This window comes from Taeniopygia guttata, chromosome 3, assembly GCF_048771995.1.
Source record: "Taeniopygia guttata chromosome 3, bTaeGut7.mat, whole genome shotgun sequence".
Classification (NCBI taxonomy): Eukaryota; Metazoa; Chordata; class Aves; order Passeriformes; family Estrildidae; genus Taeniopygia; species Taeniopygia guttata.
The window spans coordinates 95,445,018-95,464,601 of NC_133027.1; the positions used below are offsets into that span (position 1 = coordinate 95,445,018).

The 19,584-nt window shown below is 39.3% G+C and overlaps 1 protein-coding gene across 1 annotated transcript in view; it reads right to left on the reverse strand.

The window, feature by feature from the left end:
* ALK (ALK receptor tyrosine kinase) overlaps positions 1 to 19,584 on the reverse strand; it is a 305,662-nt gene that overhangs the window by 146,266 nt on the left and 139,812 nt on the right. Inside the window, exon 4 of the mRNA XM_030268872.4 lies at positions 18,613 to 18,814. Within this exon, the coding sequence (XP_030124732.4) occupies positions 18,613 to 18,814 (202 nt within the window). The remainder of the gene's footprint in view (positions 1 to 18,612; positions 18,815 to 19,584) is intronic.

Consider the following 19,584-nt stretch of genomic DNA (forward strand, 5'->3'; position numbering starts at 1 on the left):
GTCTGATCTAACCTGTGTTCTTTAATGCTTCTCAAAGTCAAAGGTCAGCTTTTACATTTGGGTCAACTATCATGTTTGGCCACCTCTCCAAGTCCACATGGAAAAACAGGGCAAGCCATATCACACACAAACACAATCTCCCACCTGTGGATCTGTCACAAGGTGTCAGCAGCCTGCAGTGTGACACTTAAGGCTGAATGCCCTGCAGGCTGCCGTGTGCATTTCTGATGGAATGCCACAGGGGAGATCTATAAACTGTACTCTAGAAACAACAACGGAAATGGCAAAAAGGAAGGATACCTAATTCAGCAGATTCCAAGTGAACACATCTCCACTGATTGAGGCAGGAGCAAGGAATTAATGAATTTTCAAAGACCACTTGAGATGTGATGAAGCTGTATGTAACTTAAGGACACAAAAGTTTTCAACACCAGCACCCTGTGATGTGAGAATTCAACTTATGCTGAAGTATCACACTGAAGTAGATAGTGGATAATGGTGTGTGAAGAGCTAAAGAATAAAAAGAGAGCTCAGCAGATTCCAAAATTTCGTTCTTTACAACTGTGCCTCTGCACCACTGGTACTGCTTATCTTTCCAGAACAGGGCTTTCCTGATATTTGTCCTACTCAAGGAAACCAGGTTTGATCTCAAACTTATATTAACAATTTCTGAGAGAGATAAATGTTGATAGCTGTAATAACATGTAGAGATTTGGGTTTATCTTAGAATCTTTATAGTAGGAGACTCTACTCTCAGAATGTTGGGGATTGGGTTCTTAAACTTAGATACTAATTTATTTTGTTCTGAGATGGAAAAAACAAAGACTCCCTGTGATAAGAGAAGGAATACAAAACAGAGCAACAGGAACACAGGGCTGGGAAGTAGTCTCCAGTCTGACCTAACTCTCCCTATGCTATAAAATTGTCAGGTAGTAATATCTGATAATTACCTTCTTCTGATAAGCAAAGGTTAGGACCAGTGCAAGGCCAGGCACATTCCACCCAGCAGGTCAAATGAACCTTTCCAACTAATAGGAAAATATTCTATCCAGGTTTACATACTGGCTGGTGCTGGCAACTAGTGCTAGGCTTGGCAAGAGCCCACCACTACCACCACCACCGATAGCTGGTTGACAGGATGACACTCAGCCTGTCAACAAGAGGGATAAATGATAATAAAAATAAAATATGCTGTTGTCACAGTTGTGTCTTCCAGCCTTTTTAGCCTGTATGAAGGCAGAAAACACCTCCAGCCTCAGTGGTGGTATAGAGTACTACACTCCCTCTGTAGGAATAGAAAATTTTACAATCTCTCCAAATGTCAAGCTTTGCCCAGCATGCACAATTTAGAGCACGTTTCATTTCTCACAGACAAATGTCTCTGTTACTATATCTAGTGAACTCTGGGAGGCATTTTAAGATATCTTACCTGCTCTGGGTCATAGTCTAACCTGAACACTGAATTGATTCCATCTATTACTTACTCTATTTTATCAGGCTAAAGCCATGAAAATCCCTTGCTAACATTTTGCTTTTAGCACTTAGGCAGATGGGGGATGGGATCCCAATTATGACCCAATTGGCAATAGAGAAACAGTGCTCACAAAGAACAACAACAACAAAAGCCAACAAAAAAAAAAAGGATTAGTATAACCAGTGTGATGACAAAAATTCTTCAAGCTTCAGAGCAAGCATTCAGCAAGACACAGGCTCAAAAAATAAGAATTCTAACACCACCACACACAACTGTGACACAAGACTGCAGGGCTCTGGATACAGAGCTATGATGAGCCTCTTAACATTCCTTCCAATCAGCTATGTGTGGGACAGCAGAAAAGATGTAATAAAAAACTTATTATTTGATAAAGTCTAGCAGATTTTTACTTGAAAGGTGTTGCTGAAGGGCAAAACATTAAATTATATATGGCTAAACCATGTCATGTATTATTAGCATAACTTCTTTGTTCCTCTAGCAGTTTGTTTTTCTGCCTTAGGGAACTGCTCACACTCTCTACCCCAACATCTAAGATAAGTCTGATAGCAGCCAGTATTCAGAGTACTTAAAATCAACATTTATAGCCACAATTTACTTGTCTGACTGTTGCTGCTTGAAACAGATGTGTTGAAATTTACTCTCTGAAATTTCAGTCAGAGGATATAAATTTCAAGGGAGATCTGGGCACAATTTCCCTATTTATTAATTTTAAAAAAAGGGGGTGGGGAGTGACTTTTACTTGCAGGGATACTTCCACATATTTCTTTCAGCAAACTTACGCGCAACACATTGCATATATTAAAACAGAAAGATGTAAAAATACTCCATAGATGCAGCCTCTGATTCGAAATATTTCAAAGCATATTAGAAAAACAAATCACATCTAAAACACAGCTGTACTCCTGGCTGCTGATTTAGGATGTGACTGAAAGACTGGTAAACTCTGTGGAGAGATTCCTGATCAAGAGAGCTTTAAATGGGCTCTGAAAAATCTTGATGTTACTTTGTTGAAGATATACACCATAAGACACCCATTTGTCTAAACATTAAGACCCTCATGCTTCACTTAATTGCTGCTGTGCCCACCTGATGACGCTCTTCCAGTTGCCAGCTCTTTGTTTTACACACATGGCTGAATCCAGCATTATGGCACCCGTACTTGACAGGTTTTCATTCATATAAGAAAGCACCAATGATGTTTTCTGCAGGCATTTGGTCATTTAAAGTCAGTTTGGTTTGATTCAGACTGTACCTGCTCCATGTGTGTTTCCTGCAAATATCATTATAGACACACTTACCACTACAAATGGTCATGGAAGAGAAATATTAAGATACAACACAGTATTCATAACAAGCCCACTTTCATCTCTCTTGTTTCTTAGGAATTATGAACATCACAGAAAAAATATTACTTGTGAACACTATAAATAGAGAAGAAAATAAAGGAGGAAATACAAAAATCTTTTATATTATCTTCTCAGTCAAGCTGCTTTATTTCTAGTCAGCTGGACACTGATAAGCACCTGTCTAACATACTGTAAATTATATATTGGCCAGTCATGTTTCTTCCACAAAATTACATAGTTTTGTCACAGTATGTCTTCAGTGCAGTATTAATTAAGATGCCCTCATCCACACATCAGCTGAAAGATTAACCTGCCTCAGATGGGCAAATAAACACTTCAGTTACTCATTTTGCAGTAGTGCCTCGCTCTCTCCTCCCAGAACTTTTCAGGCTGGTATCCTGACAGCATGTGGGACTGCAAGTAAATGGAGTGGCTCAGATCCTCTGCCAGGCACTTGCAAAGAGGAAAGAAGCTCACTGTCATTTTGAGTACAGAGGCAGGATATCTGTGGGTGCCACTGTGGCTTGCAATCCCAGTGGAAGAAAAAGGGAAATTAACTACTTTCATTTAATTAGAAAGCCTTTCACTGGCTTGCTAGAACCATTTCTGGCTAGCAATAAGTACTTCACAAATCTCTTTCAACAAGAAGCATTTTGAAAATACACTCATAAGGCTATGCTGTAATATCACTAAGAAGTTAATGATACTGTTAGCATGAGTTTAATGTAAATATAAATGCATTGCTGATATGGATTAGACATCCTACTGCCTTGATGCAGCATCATTAAGACACAAATATGAGCAGTACATGAGATTAAAAATGTAAGCTTTATGCAATGCTCCTTTGGGGCCTTCTCCAAGGCAGCTACATCCAGCATTCCATAGCAAAGGTGAGCAGGGTAAGACACTGCTGTGTCTCCAGAAAGCAGTAATTATAATAGTAGAATGAAATCAATGTTTTCTGCATACTTTGGTTTGCTTCTCTTGGTTTCTGCTAACATCAGCCTGGCTCTCATCTCTAAGGTGGGAGTGATTGGTCAAAGTGTACAGGTGCTACTTTCACCCCATTTAATCTCAGGCCAGTTTCACTGCAAACTGAAAGACCATAAAAATAAAACACCACTTCTTTCTCCTGCCTTTTACATAAGCTAATGCAGAAATTTGAAATAGGACCCAGTTCCCCCTAGATTCGGTTTTCTGATGCTTAATAGGGCAAACAAAGAACTATGTCTGGAGCAATTGTTGTCTCTGACACTTTTCAATTTACACCCAGAAACTAATGTACCATTAAAAATAGTTTTTCTCTCTCTCACTTTTACTTCATACTTGAAGTTAAATTTCAAAGTGCAAGTACATATCAATCACTTCATTCGCAAATCAGAAAATAGAAGCTGTGTTACACACTCAGAGCCAACAACATACCACTCAGGGAGAAGGGCTAGAGGTTGTTTCCTGGCACCATAAAGGGTAGAAGTAGGAGCAACATTCTTCCTCTAGAAAGGAGGCTGGAGGAGGAAAAAAGCAGCATTCTAACAACTAGCTTTCTGCTGACAACATGTTAATACAGAAACCCTCAGTGAGGTTTCAAAACTTCTTCCAAATTGTTGTGAAGACAATGGTGACCTGTGCAAGGTCACACAATTAATTAGAAAGTAAGCAGATAACAAAGATGATCAGCTCTCCAAACATGCACTGTCCTAAGTGGAGAGAGAGGAATGCATGAAATAAAGCATTTAATTAATTTAAAAATTTTAGGCATGGCAGAAAACACACTATTTGCACAAAATACTGTTATTTGGTATTATGCAACCTCTGCAACATGGTGCCTTTACATCCAGCATGGGAGATGACTCCTTACTAGACACATCCAACAAGTCTTATTTTTGCAGTACAATACTACTTCTGTCTAAGCACAGTGGAAGTGGAGATTCACATATTCAGCCACTACCAGTGTATCCTGAACAACATGTGTAAGACCATCAAGCATCCTAGGTACAAGAAACTCATTATTCTGTTAAAGTATTAACTTAAATTTATAGGCCAGAACTGACATAGCCAGATGCAAAAAATCTTAATTCTGCTTACAGAAGAAATACTAACTTTATCTTCATTCTCTTGCCCTGTAATACACACAATTCTCATTTGAAACAATAGCTGAATATGCAATAATAATTTGTAATGTGAAATACTGTTAATGTGTTTCCTCAGGGAGTTCCTTGTTCCAGAACACGGCAGAAACTATTTTTATTGCTCAAGTTTTCATTACAGAGATGCCACAGTACATATATCTTTGGTCTACCATGTACAGCATGTGACAAGCTAAGGACAAGGTTCTTTTCCTGCCCAACCCCTCATCACCCCCGCTTTTGTCTTTTGCTTTGTTTTTTTTTTTTTTTTTTACTACCACCAGTGCACTAATATTTAGACAGATTTACTTTGGAGCAAATAGTAAATGACTGGGAAGTTGTTACAATTTCTCATTCTCATTTTGATTAATGAGCTGGAGGAACTCTCCCTGCCTTCCTTCTCCTTCTGTGGTAAAAAAACATATTGAGCTTATGCATCAAATAATTTTATACCTGCATTCCCTAAAAGATGGATGAGACTGGCATAACAATGATGGCTTCTCCAAGAGGGAATAAGGATCCACAAAGCCACTCCTCAGCAGTCATTCCAGGATGAAGGATTAAGAATATACCAGGTCACACTCAACACACAAACTACCTACATAAGCAATGCCCAGTGCATAAACCAAAAATCTCTCATTTCTTCATAACATCAAGCAAAAAGAGAGGGGGAAAAAACCCTGTAATTTTTTAGGGAGTGGGAGAGAAAAGGCTAGTTCCTGTATATGGTATAATGCATATATGAGGGAGAGACAATAAGGAAGAAACCCAGGAATACCATATTCAAAAAACAGTAAGCATCAGACAGAGCTCAGTAAGAACTGAGAGTGGCCAAAAACAAAACTAGAAGGCTTCTGGGCCACAAGAGCTGTGAACAGGTTTTTGTGGGGTTTGATGTCTCTCATTTTCAGGAACTCAAGACTTTCAAATCAACAGGATGATCTGAACCTTTGGTATCACTGTCAACTTTTCTTCCTTCCCAAGGCAACCTGTGGATCTTCAACTCTACATAACTATTATGGTTAAAAAGGATAACAGTATAAAAAGACAGTCAATATAGGCTATGTCTTTGCCCCTCAGGAACATCCTGAACTTTCCAATAGGATGTTTAAAATACATTTCAGAGGTAAAAGGCATCAAAATCAGTTTTGCACCTAAATGCATAAAAAATCACTAACCCAAACAACTCTCACTAGGACTGTCACAGGCAAGGAACAGAAAATAAAATACTTTCTGATGGATAACTGAGGAAAAGCTGAGCAAAGAATGACATTGACCTGCAGAATTTATTACCATGGCTTGCTCTGCCAGTACTGAACAGTTATGTTACAATGACTGCTGTTTGTAAAACAAACTCTATTATCAGCCTGCAGATAATAGCTGAGCATGATCATGGTATAAATTATTACAAAAGACTACAAGAAGAAGTGATTAGGAAAAAGTCAATACTGGGAGAAACAGTTATATCAGCTCTAGGAAAAAAAAACCCAAGTGGATAAAAGGCAACAAATTTCAGATTTGAAATTTAGCAATGTGACAGATAGCTTGTTTTCCACTCAATAACTAATTAACTTTTTCTACACCAGCAGGATTTTTCTTCACAAAGTAACTTTATAAGGCTTTCCCATTTCATCTTCCCCAACAGTCTTCAGTCTGAGAAAACATGGAACCTTTTGGCTCTGCTATTACACTTCATTAAGTTCTGTAAGCCCAAACAATTTGTAAATTAGGAGCACAATTTTGTCATCTTTAAAGCAAACAAAAATAAAAATAATCATTTATCAGCATGCTTTACTTTGCTTTACGTATGTGACCTGGAATATTTGTCTGAGTAGATTCCTCATTCTACTGCACTCTTGTATGTAGCCATGCTGCTGTGCAGCACTGACAGAAAGACACTCCAGTGCTACGATTCCTTGTGTAAAGAGTTTTCCCAGCAGCATTCTGATGATGCTCTGCAAGTCATGTCACTTGCATGACATGCCACAGAGCAGCTGGAGAAGACGTGCTGTCTTACAGGGATAAAGAACAATCCCTGTGAAAAAGGACAAACTTTTCTGTCTGTGAACTCAGGCAGCAAAATGACAGCACTGTAATCCTGAACAGAGAGTTAAGAAGGCATTTGGGGTCAGTCCAAGAAACCAACATGGGAAAAACACTACGTTTTTTCATGGGAAAAGTCCTGATTTCATGGAAGGCCCATTTTCTGAATAAAAGAAATCATGTGATTGTCCTAAATTATTTCTGGTTTTCAGCTGGACACAATGTGCTTCATTCCCACTTTTATCCCCTTCATGAAATCCCTGAAACTCTGCTATATATTAGGGGCTTCAATCTTTGGAATAGCAGTTTTTGTTCCTAAGTCAAGTCCTGCTTCAAAAGAAGGGGAGAGTTTGTTTCACTGACTTGGCAAGATGTCTTTCAGGATCTAGGAATGAAGAACTTGTTTCATGTTCTGGAGCTAAAATGTTGTCTATCCATTGCAGTTAAGCCTGAGGCTCTGTCGGAAATGAAAAGCTAATAAGACATTCACTCACTTAAGAAAAAAAAGAAAAAGAAAAAAGCCAAACGAAAAACATACTCTTCAGGTTGATGTTGGAGGCAAATAACTCAACTACAAAAAGCCATCAGGATTTTGCAATTTTAATTTTTCTGCTCACTGAAGCTTCCTACTTTCAGGCAATTAAAACCAGGCATCAAAGGCACATGAAATTGGGATGGGGTAGTGATTAATTTGTGGAAAAAATGTTCACAATTTAATAAGACGGACACAAATCAGGCATCCATATCTCAGGAATGGCGAGTATTGATGCATTGAGGAGAGCTGAGAGGAGCACGGGGAAAAGAAGATGGAAAGAATACATGCCCATGGAGGGTAGAAATGTATCTGCCAGGTGCTGCTCAGGATGAGGACTTAGGGACAGACACAGAGCTAGAATAGTCCTAGCCTATGAACAATTATTTCTTTCTCTTAACTTTGCCCATACAAATGTTTCTGCATTGCAACAAATGCAAAAGCTAGATTTTGTGCTTATGCTGAAATTCAGCGTATTAAAGCCCATTCTCCAAACAGTGTTGAGCCACTCAAATGAGGCAGAGGAGATACAAATTAAAATCTCCACAGGAATCAATTCCTTTGACTCTGAAAACCCAGATGTCAACATTATCTTTCTCCATCAAAACCTGCACTCTTCTAGCAAAAAACGCCATAAATTCAGTTCCACATCTTTTGAATACCAAGCTCACTAATGATCTGCTAGAACACCTCCTTAATGCTTGACTGTGTTCATCCTTCAGCTAGGTCTTAGTGTTATTAAGAGTCCTTCAAACCACTCGATGAAAGAATTTCTGGAGAGCTATAGAATCATGTGCTTTATTTACATGGCTGCTGCTGTGAAGCAGAAAGGAGCAGAGATGCAAAAACCCCCAGTTGCTAGATTTGAGGGCACATTTAAACTAAGGCAACAGCCAGACAGATCATGTCCTGGTTTTGTTTTCTGGTGTGACAGTAAAGTTAGCTAGGCACTCTTAGGATGTTTAACATCCTAAAAATAATCAGGTCATCCATTGCACTTAATGTACCGACAACAATTATCTAAGTAAAATTATCTTAACATCTCTGGGCAAGCACACTGCACAGGGAAACTTCAACGCTTTGGCATTTTCTTCTGCTGAAGAAAATCAGATTATTTGGTTCCTTATTAAAAAGTATTTCAATGCAAATATTTTGATTAAAATCTCCCTCTTAGTGTGATTTTGTTCTATTATGAAGGCATCATTATAATTGGTCACTGAGCTGAACATGAGAGGCTGTTGATTTTGTTTCATTTATTCTGCTGCTTGTATTCCTTGCTAGATAAAGCAGAGTCATAAAAACTTCATTGCCTTGTGAAAAATTTAGACTTATGTCAATCTTCTGCAATGTCACCCTCATGTGAAGTTCACCAAGGAAGACAGACGTGCTGCTGGTTCAAGTCCCAGCTTGGAATGTCTTTGCCTTGTCCAAAGGAACTTTATAATGCATCTTTGTGGCCCCCAATCCATCAGCACAAATGGCACACCAAGACAGGGATGATGAGGAAAAGCTCCAATAACATTCAGCAGACAAACTTCAGAATGGCTGCTATTCCCAGCAGAAAAATGTATTTAGCCAGCCTGATCTAAGACACAAAAAATACCATAAGGTTATGGATTGACTTTTATGAAAAGCTGGCAACTGGTCTTGATGATTCAGAGAACTCAATGTCTATAACACATGAACACAACCCTTTGAGAAAAAAAAAAATTAAAAAAAAAAAAAAAGTCCAACACTTTCAAAAGTGGTGGGGAGGACTGTTCATTTCCCTAGACAAGATGCCAAAATGCTACTGAGCAAGTAATGAATGTTCACAGCTTTCCTATACTGAAGAACAATCAGCACAGTGCAGGGAAAGCCTTCTACAAAAGTGCATAAGTGAAGAAATAACCTGATTCCAGCACTGTTTAAAATAAATCTGACAAGCCTGCCTGAAACCTGTACTTTTGGTGCTAGTGTAAACCACAAAGCCCATGTTTTTGCTAGAGTAGCTGCTGACTCTAAGGGCTTGCCCTGCTAGTACAAAAAGGAGGTCTGGAAAAATATTTTCTTAAAAGAATATAATTTCTACTGTACTAGATGTGTGCTATAGAAAGCAGTAGAATTCAAAACAAAACAAAGGTAGTTATTTGACAGAAAAATGCTTTCCAGCAGGAGCAATACTATTTAACAAATATGGTACATGCCTTTTGAATTAAAAGCTCTGCCAAGTGCTTCACGCTGGTGTCATACAGCTCAGTCCTCACTGTATCCCTGTGGAAAGCCATGCAGTGCTTTCCTCAACCACTGAAAAGAATTTCAAGCTGCTGCCTCTGCCACTGCAGCACACATCAGAATCTAAATAATTACTAAGCCTTCATTCAATTTCCCATGTGGGAATTGAGAATTAGCTCCTTAATTCCTGTTGAATAAGCCTTTGATTTTGTTAATATGCAGAAGCAAATTGTAAGTTAGAGGTCAAGTTTATCAGAGCTCTCTTTTTTCTTGTGTGGGAAACACACAATTTACCAGCACTTGGGAATCACAGGCAACATTTTTGGTGGGCAGCAATACAGACAGTGCTCTTTAAAGCGAGGGTGCAAAGCTACCCCACAAAACTTGAACCCTGTGCTGCAAGTCATGGAACACCATTCAGAATTTCAGGGGGATAGCCAAGAACCTGACTTAGAATGCAGAATCAACTGCATTCCCGCTACAGGAATGCTTTTAGCGGGTGGATGGGTCAAGGACACAATTTTAAAGTCTTGCAAAGTTATCAGCACCAAGTTAATTTCTCTCTGAAATTGAAAGCAGGAATATTACCTTGTAAATCTTCTACAGTACTTCCTGCAGCAGGGTAGATTTGCCTTGGATAAGAAGGAGATTCTGAAGCATTAGCAGGGAAAGCCCCAAGGAAATTGCACACAATGACAAAGCCATGCTCCAAAATGGGACAGCCACAGAGGAGGCTGCACACAACTCAGATGGATTTTAAGGTCAAAAGTAAGTAGGAGACACAGAAAGCAATTGTACCACAGGCTTGTTATAAAACTTGGCCAACAGCAGAATGACAGAGAGCTTATCTGGAGGGGAGTGGAAAAATAACTAGAAACAAGGCTGGCAATATTAATTGCCCAGTGTCTGGAAACAAATGTCGGAAACATTTTGCTATGGGCAAAGATACTTGGACACAGTAAAGGATCCTAAAAAGACTGTTGCAATTTCATATAGCAGAAAGGACACCTAAAAAAAGAAAAAAAGATGACAAACTGAAGTGTTTGTGCAGGCTTGGGAAGATGAGACTGATGTATGGACGCAAGGCAGGTGGTTTACTTGTTTAGGTTTTATCAAAACTCAATTCATCCTGACATGTCCAAACTGATAGGAAGTGCAGCATGGACTAACATCAACATAAGGTTGTGAAGATTAGTTTAGGATGACTTTTAAAAATTGAAGTGGAAGCTGTTGTGTAGAGAAGAAAACACAAGATCTACAAAGCAAGGAAACAAGAATGAGAGAATGCGGGAAAAAAAAGCCAACCCATTCTTGGAAAGTGAGAATAGCATAACAACCAGAGAAAAGAAACCTGAAAATAATTCTGAAGGATACAAGGTGCAAAAGTTTAAGATGACAAATCTTTGTGTTCAGGATTTGGACAGTATGAAAGTTGGATTAGTTGCTCAGAGTGGTCTGAAGAAATTGTTTTAGCCCTGTAAAAAATTATTTATATTAAGGAATCTTTGGTTTCAAAAAACAAATATCCAAACCAGGCAAACAAAGGATGGCTGAACTCATAGTGTGGTCAGCTTGGCATCATTTCTACAGAATCAGATGTGCCAGACTCTGAGGTTTCTTGCACAGAAGTAGTTCCCAGAGTCAAAGATCACCAACAGGTCCTGTGATTATTTGGGAAGCCACAGGGATCCTCATACCAAGGCATACTGGGAATCAGCTCCCCACCCCAGTCTTCCTACATTACAGTGTGTTCAGCACTATGTTCAAAGCAGCTGAGAAGGCTATTCCACTCGGGAAAAAATGAGCCCTTACCCTGAACCATACCTTCCTCTTTTTTCTTTTTTTTTTTTTTTTCATTCTCTACATAGTAAGTAATGTGCCTCAGTAGTAAGCAAAATTTTCATGTTAGACACACATTTCTCATTTTTTTACTTTATTTCAACTTTGAAATTACATCCTTCGTCCTGTTTCATTGTTGCAATTGGAGGTATACTACACAACTTTGGTCTTCCCATTGGCATGCATCTGGCAGACATTGATAAAAGGTAGCACTGCCAGCTAAAAACTGTTTGATAACATATATTACAAGAAATGAAACAGCATTTCCCCCCACATTGCCCCAAACTGATTTTCTATCAGTTTGATTGGGACTTAGATCAACTGCTAAAAAATGTAATTGCCATTATTCACTACTGAAATAAGTCAGTTGGTTTTGGCTGGTCCAAGAGGTCATAGGATATCATTCCTCTACTATATGATCTGCCACAATAGTGAATGGCACTCAAAATTCAGTTTCTGGTAATATCATTAATTGTAATAAAAAGTTCACTTCCATATAGATGTAGGAAGAAATAAGGTACTACAGCCCAGTCTCAACTGACAACACAGCAAACCTTTCTGGAGCCCTTTGAAGACACTGCTTTGTTATCTTAAGGCTACATGGAAAAATAAGGCATGCTGTAAAGCAAAAAAAATCTCCAAAAAGGATCCATGTTTATGTCAAGTAATAATAGAGCACTTCAGCAGCAGCAAGGCCACCAAGACTTTTAAAACAGAAGTGTACAGACACTTAGTTCACCCTAGTATGAAAGTAACAACTTGAGACACATCATTTTGTGCCCAAGTAGAATGGGAAAAGGGTCTGAAAACGTGCAGACATTTGTATATCAGGTTCATACTATTGTATAAAACTTTGCAGTGCTGTATTTTACCTTACAGATCATGAATGATTTTAATTTAAATCTCCCTGGCAGTATGAGGTTCAACAAGCCCAAGTGCTGGAGCTTACCCTTGGACCGCACCAACAGCCTTCAGCACTGCAGGCTGAGGGCAGAGTGGCTGGAAAACCACCCAGCCAAAAAGGACCTGGGGGTGCTGGCTGGCAGCACTGAACACAAGCCAGAGTGTGCCCAAGTGGCCAAGGGCATCCTGGCCTGGATCAGCAAGAGTGTGGCCAGCAGGACCAGGGGAGTCTTGTTCTCCTGTAGCCGACACTGGTGAGGCCACACCTCAAATCCTGTGCTGAGCTCTGGGCCCCTCACTACAGGAAACACATGGAGGTGGTGGAGTGTGTCCAGAGAAGGACAACAGAGCTGGGGAAAAGTCTGGAGCACAAGTCCTGGGAGGAGCAGCTGAGGGAGCTGAGGGTGTTCAGCCTGAAGAAAAGGAGGGTTAGGGGAGACCTTATCACTCTCTACAACTCCCTGAAAGCCAGGTGGGGATTGGTCTCTTCTCCCAGGTAACCACTGATGAGCACACAGTCTCAAGCCGCACCAGGAGAAGCTAATGTTGGACATTATAAGGAATTCCTTCATAGAAAGGAAGACTAGACATTGGAATGGGCTGTCCAGGGAGGTGGTGGAGTCAACATCTCTGGAGGTGCTTAAGAAAACGCTGGATGTGGCATTCAGTGCCATGGTCTAGTTGACACACATGGTGGCGTTTGGACAAAGGTTGGACTCCAAGATCTCAGAGGTCTTTTCCAGCCTGACTGATTCTGGGATGCTGCACAACCTGAGAACTAAATAGCAACAAACTCCTCAAGGTGCCACGACCAATAGAGTTAAAGCTTTCCTCAGTTCCTTTGAGGTACTGGAAGAACCAAAGGTTTATTAGGTAGACATTAAAATCTTTTTTCCACATGCAAGGATTTGCTATCAAAGATATCAAACTGATTCTTCCTAGGTATGGACTACAGTATCCTTGGAAAAGGGAAGGGGCAAAAGCAACATCAACTTTATCTTTTCTTTCCTCTTCTTTTCCTTCATTTGCACTTAATTTCACAGACTGAAAGGGACTAAAAGTTGGCTAGTGGGTAATAGCACAGAAAAAGTTTAAGTGCTAATTTTCTGTCTAGAACAATTCAAGTTATCTCTCTGAAATTAAGGATTAGTGGTGCCTGGCCATCAGGGTGAGAGAGCTTAGTTTCTAACAAATCCATAAATCCAAATTATTTTCCTGGATCGCCTGAATTTCTCAAATGCGTAGTTTGAACTAAATCACTTAAACTCCTGATTTAGAATTCTCTGAGACTAAAAATATCGTGTAAGTTTTGAGATATATTTAGATGCTTAAAAATAAGTTTAAATGCCTCAAAAACACACTAGGACTTTGGTCTTCATTCTTTTCATGTCTCAGCCCAGGCATTTACAAAACAAAGGCTTGAATTTAGTGAAGTTTTTCAAGAAGGGGAAAACAAACAAACAAACATTCCCCATTCTCACAAAAAGAATATAAAATAAACAAAAAAAAAATCCTTCTATTAAGTCTCTGGTCTCTGAGACAGGCTACTGAAGCTACTGGTAAGAAAGAAAGAAAAGGAAAAAGACTAGTACAAGAAATAACCTTCAGATTTCAAGCCCCAAGGTCAAATGTGACAGATGCTATTGATTCCTTCATATATTTTCCTTGACATCTATCAACGCAATCAATCTTAAGTGAAGCTGTAGATGCCAGAAAGGGAATAGCCTATCATGATTTGCAGCAGCCTTCAGAACCAGGTGAACTTTCTCTGTTGGAAGTGCTCTGTGCACCAGTATTCATACACCTACCGAAGTACTGGCTATGTGAAGTATTAGTGTTTTATGACTTCCTTTCTCATGCATGCATGTTCACATTTCATGTTTCATTTAAGCAACACCTTCAACTTCACATATTTACACAAAAGTCTTCAGGTCAATCTCAAGCTTGGTGATGAGGGAGGCTGACAATAAAAGACCACATTGAAATTAGGTGTCATTTGCTATGTTCTAATAAAAAGTTTGGTTTGATATATAGTACATAATACTGCAGCTCACCATTAATAGTGCAAGTAGAGGTGTAAAGTAATAATAGTAATTAAAATGAGCCATGATAATTTTGTCCTTGCCCAATTCTAATTTCTCAAAAATACACAAATCAAAAGAAATGAAAATCAATCCTTTATTACAAACTCTTAACTTTGCTGACAAGATTTCCTTGATTTCCTTTGTGTTCTCTCCACTCTACTAAGCACACTTAAAATCTGACTTGTTTTATAATTATAAATGTAACACATGGGAAAAAGAAAGATGAGAGGTGAAATTAAATCAGTGGCCACAGTGACAGTCTGACAAGCACCCAGAAGGCAACATTCAAACTGTGGCAGCAATTCTGCTTTTCTAAATTACCAATATGCTTCATAAACATACTTGATGTCTCCTCACCTACAGAAATAGAAAATGGGAACCCCATTAAATAGCAAGAAAAGATTGTATACGGCACCATGGGAACAGAAAACCAGCAAAAGATAGTAGCCATGACTGGTGTCATTTGAGATAAATCAGAGAGTGCTGTGCTCCATGGCAGGAATTATAACAACTCTTTTGCCATTACAAAGGATCAATAGCAGTGCACTGCTTCTCTCCCTGTATCATCTATGGGTGCTTGTAAAACCCAACAGAATTGCAAGAGATGTCAGAAGAGACTAACCACATCAAAAACATCCACAGACTCAGAGCAACTACAAACACTTCCATGAAACAAACTCTGTGTTCGTGTTCTCTGATAGAACACAGGGATGTATTGTTCTCCATAGAGGATCCTACTGATTGTTTAGGAGTTAAGTTAGGAAGGTCTAACCAAAGGGGTTCCAAAACCCACAGGTTAAACTGGAGTTAAGACTTTACTCCTCTTTAAAATTAATGCTAATTTTAAAAAGTATACAATTCTGCTGAACTGATGAACAAGGACATAGTTAACTTCTGAGTAGAAAGCTTTCTTGTAAATATTATATATAGAAGTTACGACTGTACTTGGCAGAGTGTGCCACAAAACAAGTATCCTCTGGAGATCATCACTCACAAACCATTCCCAGCCATCACTTCTGCCATTCTGCTCCTGGTCTGTGTTCCATCTGCCCCACCCTACTGCAATGTGATGTATCTTAGCTTAGCCACAGTTCTTCCTGCATGCAATACATCAGCTGCAGTGAAAAATGTCAGCTAAGAAAATAAAACAAACAGGTGTCTTCTACACAACCATTTCTGTAACCCCTCTGGCTCATTATGGAACTCACGCAACTCTAGTCCATTCTTTTTTTTTTTTTTTTCCTAAAGAATGACACCAGAGGAGCAAAAGGACCATCCACAGCTCTGCTTTGAGTCTTTACGCATAATCACACCCAGTAATTTAGACACAAAGACAACATGGGTGAGCTCTGGTAACAAATAAATATTTGTGGACCATGCTGTCTTTACCTAATACAACTTCATAGCTTTACATATAGTCTATTTAAAGTCAGCCTCAAGTGCTGTCAACCAAAACCTTGGCTTGCCTGGTTTCACCCTGAATGAAATAGTAATACCTGACAGCATCTGCTTTTTTCTCTTGTAAATGTAGGTGAACTGTGAAGACCATGTAAGATCTTAACATGTGTAATTTGGGTTATACAATTTAAAAAGAAAAAAAAAAGTAGAGAAGATATTAGTGCCCTGGAATTAACTTATTGCTTTAGCACCCTTCATATGCTTTTTTTTCAATAAAACATGCTCTTCCTGCTATGAGCTTGATCTCAAGCAATGGCATAGACTCACTACTGCACATACAAAGTCACACACTTTACACCTCTTGTTTGCAAAGCAATATATAAAGCATATAGAATCAAAGAAGTGTCAGCTGTGAAACCTTAAAGTGTTTTTATTTCTAGCATCATTGGGGAATTCAATTACTTTGTGCCTAGAGCTAAAATCCTTAAAAAAAATTAGAAATTATTTAGTTATAGCATGGTCAAAGAACTCATTATAAAAGAACACAATTGTTTGCAATTTCCAAGACAAAATAAAATATTGAACAGAACAGATTTCCACTGTAGGATTGCTAGTTCATTTAAGAACTCCATTGAATTATTCCTGACTTTCAATCAGCTATACTGGATTCCTATTTCAAGGAAAAAAAGATGCTTTTAAAAGTTAGATTTACATGTTTTTTTATCAGAGCTGTAATAGCTAATATTATCCCTCCAAACAAAGGAGGGGCACTCAAATTCTGGAATGAAGATTCAGGTTAAATGGTGACAAATTGCTACTTTCTCATCTGTGGCTGTGAGAAGCTATTTAACCATCCCCACGTGACATTTATGTGGGCACAGAGTTTTTCTGCATTACTGAGCTGAGAAAAGAGTTACTGCCTCTTGCAGTGAAGGGGCAGACCAAAGGAGGAGGGGAAAGTGAACCAGCTGGTGGCTCCAACTGGAGTTTTCCAGCACGTGGAGTACCAAGGAGTCAGACACACAAACCCATGAAAGCCACAGGCATATCCTTAGCTCTCCACGCACCCCAGCAATGCTGTTGGGGAGCAAGCTGCTCTTCTGGCAAGCATATGGGACAGTCAAGCTATAGCCAAAGCCACCTCCTGTAAAAGCACAAACCCCCTCTGCTGTGGCGACCATCTCCATCTGCAACACGCAGCTGAGTCATCCACGTTATCCCCAGCAGATGGCAAAGGCAGGAATTTGTTACTGTACTTAAAGCAGCCTTTCCCTTCCCTTCAAGGCTCCTTACATTTGGCACTTGCCTTTGCTCCTGGAGAGTTCTGCCCACCCACAGATCCGAGCCGCGGCTCCTCCATGCAGCACAGCAGAGCATTCTGCACACAGCAGCATTCCCCGGGAGTGCCAGGGAGCACAGGCAGTGCCAACGCAGGAGGCACTTTGCACAAAGCATGTTTATTAGCTGTGACACAGAACACAGCATTTGCAAAGAGCTAAGGAAGAAGACAGCTGCTGTGGCTCCTCTAATTACCTCTCCCCAGACATCAACAGCAATTTACAATTTGGATGATGCTGCTGGAACTAAGTATGATCTAGATCCACACACAAGCTCTCCTCCTCACTTTTATAGGCCATGTGTTATATGAGAATTACAACTATTCAGACTGTTTCTATGAGTTAGGTTATCTCCTGCAAGGCTTTTTATTGCACATTCTCCTTTTGCTACTGGAAGATACAGAATTTGCCATAGACAGTAATCAGATAATCACATCTTGTTATGAGGACAAGCCAGCAGGATTTGCTATTAGAAACTGTCTAATCTATCACAACAAACCAAAGAACATTTGAGATACTTGGTAAAAATCACGCTTCTCAACATATTTCACAACAAAGGTAAGAAATAAAAATTTTAAATAGTCAGTACACAGAGCAGGTAAAACATTAGCTTCACATATATCCAAATTAAATTCCAAGTTACTCTACTCCTACAGCATCTTGAAATATTTACTGTGTTCATCTCCTGCTGTTTTGCTGCTAACAAAAATTTAACAGAATACACAGGAAGTCTGACAAATTAAAACATCATCAAGATTAATTGCGCAAAGAGGATAAAACATTTCAAACAGTTGCACCCTTGAAAGATCAAAAGCTTTCCTCCCCCACCAGTAGTTCCGAACAACTTTACAGGCAAACAAAAAGAAGTGAAGACAAAACTGAAAATGTATGCAGGCACATGAAACTGCAAAGACTCAGTAGATATTCTAAGCCCAATAGTATGCATGGGTTAAGAAGTAGTAAAAAGCAATCACACAGAGAGAATTAAGCAGTAAAGCTTTAAGTTGAGGTTGAGTATCCATGCTCCATCTGTACCTGCAAGCACTGAGAATAAACGTGGTGTGAACTTAGAGACTCAATTACCTGGATCCAGAAGTTTGCTAATGCTTTGTATAATAAAATAAGCATCAACCTCCACCTTCTATGATATTTTAGACCCATGCAAGACAAGCATCTCCTCAGTGGCATGCCCTGCTCCCTCAGATATGCAGCATGTGTTTTGTAGCTGTATTGCTACACAACCAAATGATTTTTCTCAATTCAAACTGTGAGTCAAATGAGGGGATGAGACTTACCCGTGTTTCTCTGGACTCTCCTCCGACAGGATTTCACTGCTGCTCTCATCAATGGGGTGGACACGAGCAATATATTCTCCACTCTGCTGGTAAAACTTGTACACAGCCACTTGAACTACACATTGATCACTGTTGCTCCTCAGCCAAGGGCTCAGGATGGTGGGGCTCGGCCTCTCTGATGCATTGAGAAACAGAAAAGAACCTGGAACAGAGGATGCAACAAGGAAGTTTTAACAATTAGAAAAACCCCAAGGCCTCTTAGATTACAGATGAATACTTTCAAGTTTTATGTCCCAGCTCATTCTGCAGCCCTTCCATACCTCACAGTCAAAGATTATATTTGCCAATTAGTTTGGAAAGTCTGTCGATTTTGTATTCAACCTAGAAAGACTAAAGCAACACTTCAACTCACCTAGGAATGGTCCAAAACAAATATCATATTTAGATTTAGCTCCCAGAAGAAAGAAGCCCACAGAGGTGATTAAGGAGTTTTAGCTTTAGATTCTTGTCTGTAACCTCTCAGGTCTGGTTCAGACCCAAATATATTAGCATTGGTTCTGTTGTATCCTGATTTGACAGCTCTGGTACATACATATTTATTTATAATACTTTAAACTGTATCTAGTCCTCTTACCCAAATAAAAAACACAAATTCAATACCTTTTCTTACGCTCTTCTATAAACAGAAGACTGCAGCGGTTTTAAGTCTAATATTGGAGACAGGATAAAGGTCTGACACAGTTTCATTCTTCAGCAATTCATTCTAATGTATTAATTTTATATGCAGCTAATCCACATTAAACATTTCATTATTATCCACTACATTGACTCTCTTGGCCTAATTCTATTTCAATACAATCTGAGGCTTATCCAGTGGGACAGAGGTAATGTATTTTCATCCCATTGCTGCTCATTTCAGGTGAGTCAAATGACTCCCTTTCGGCACCAGACTAATTTATCAATTTGTCCACA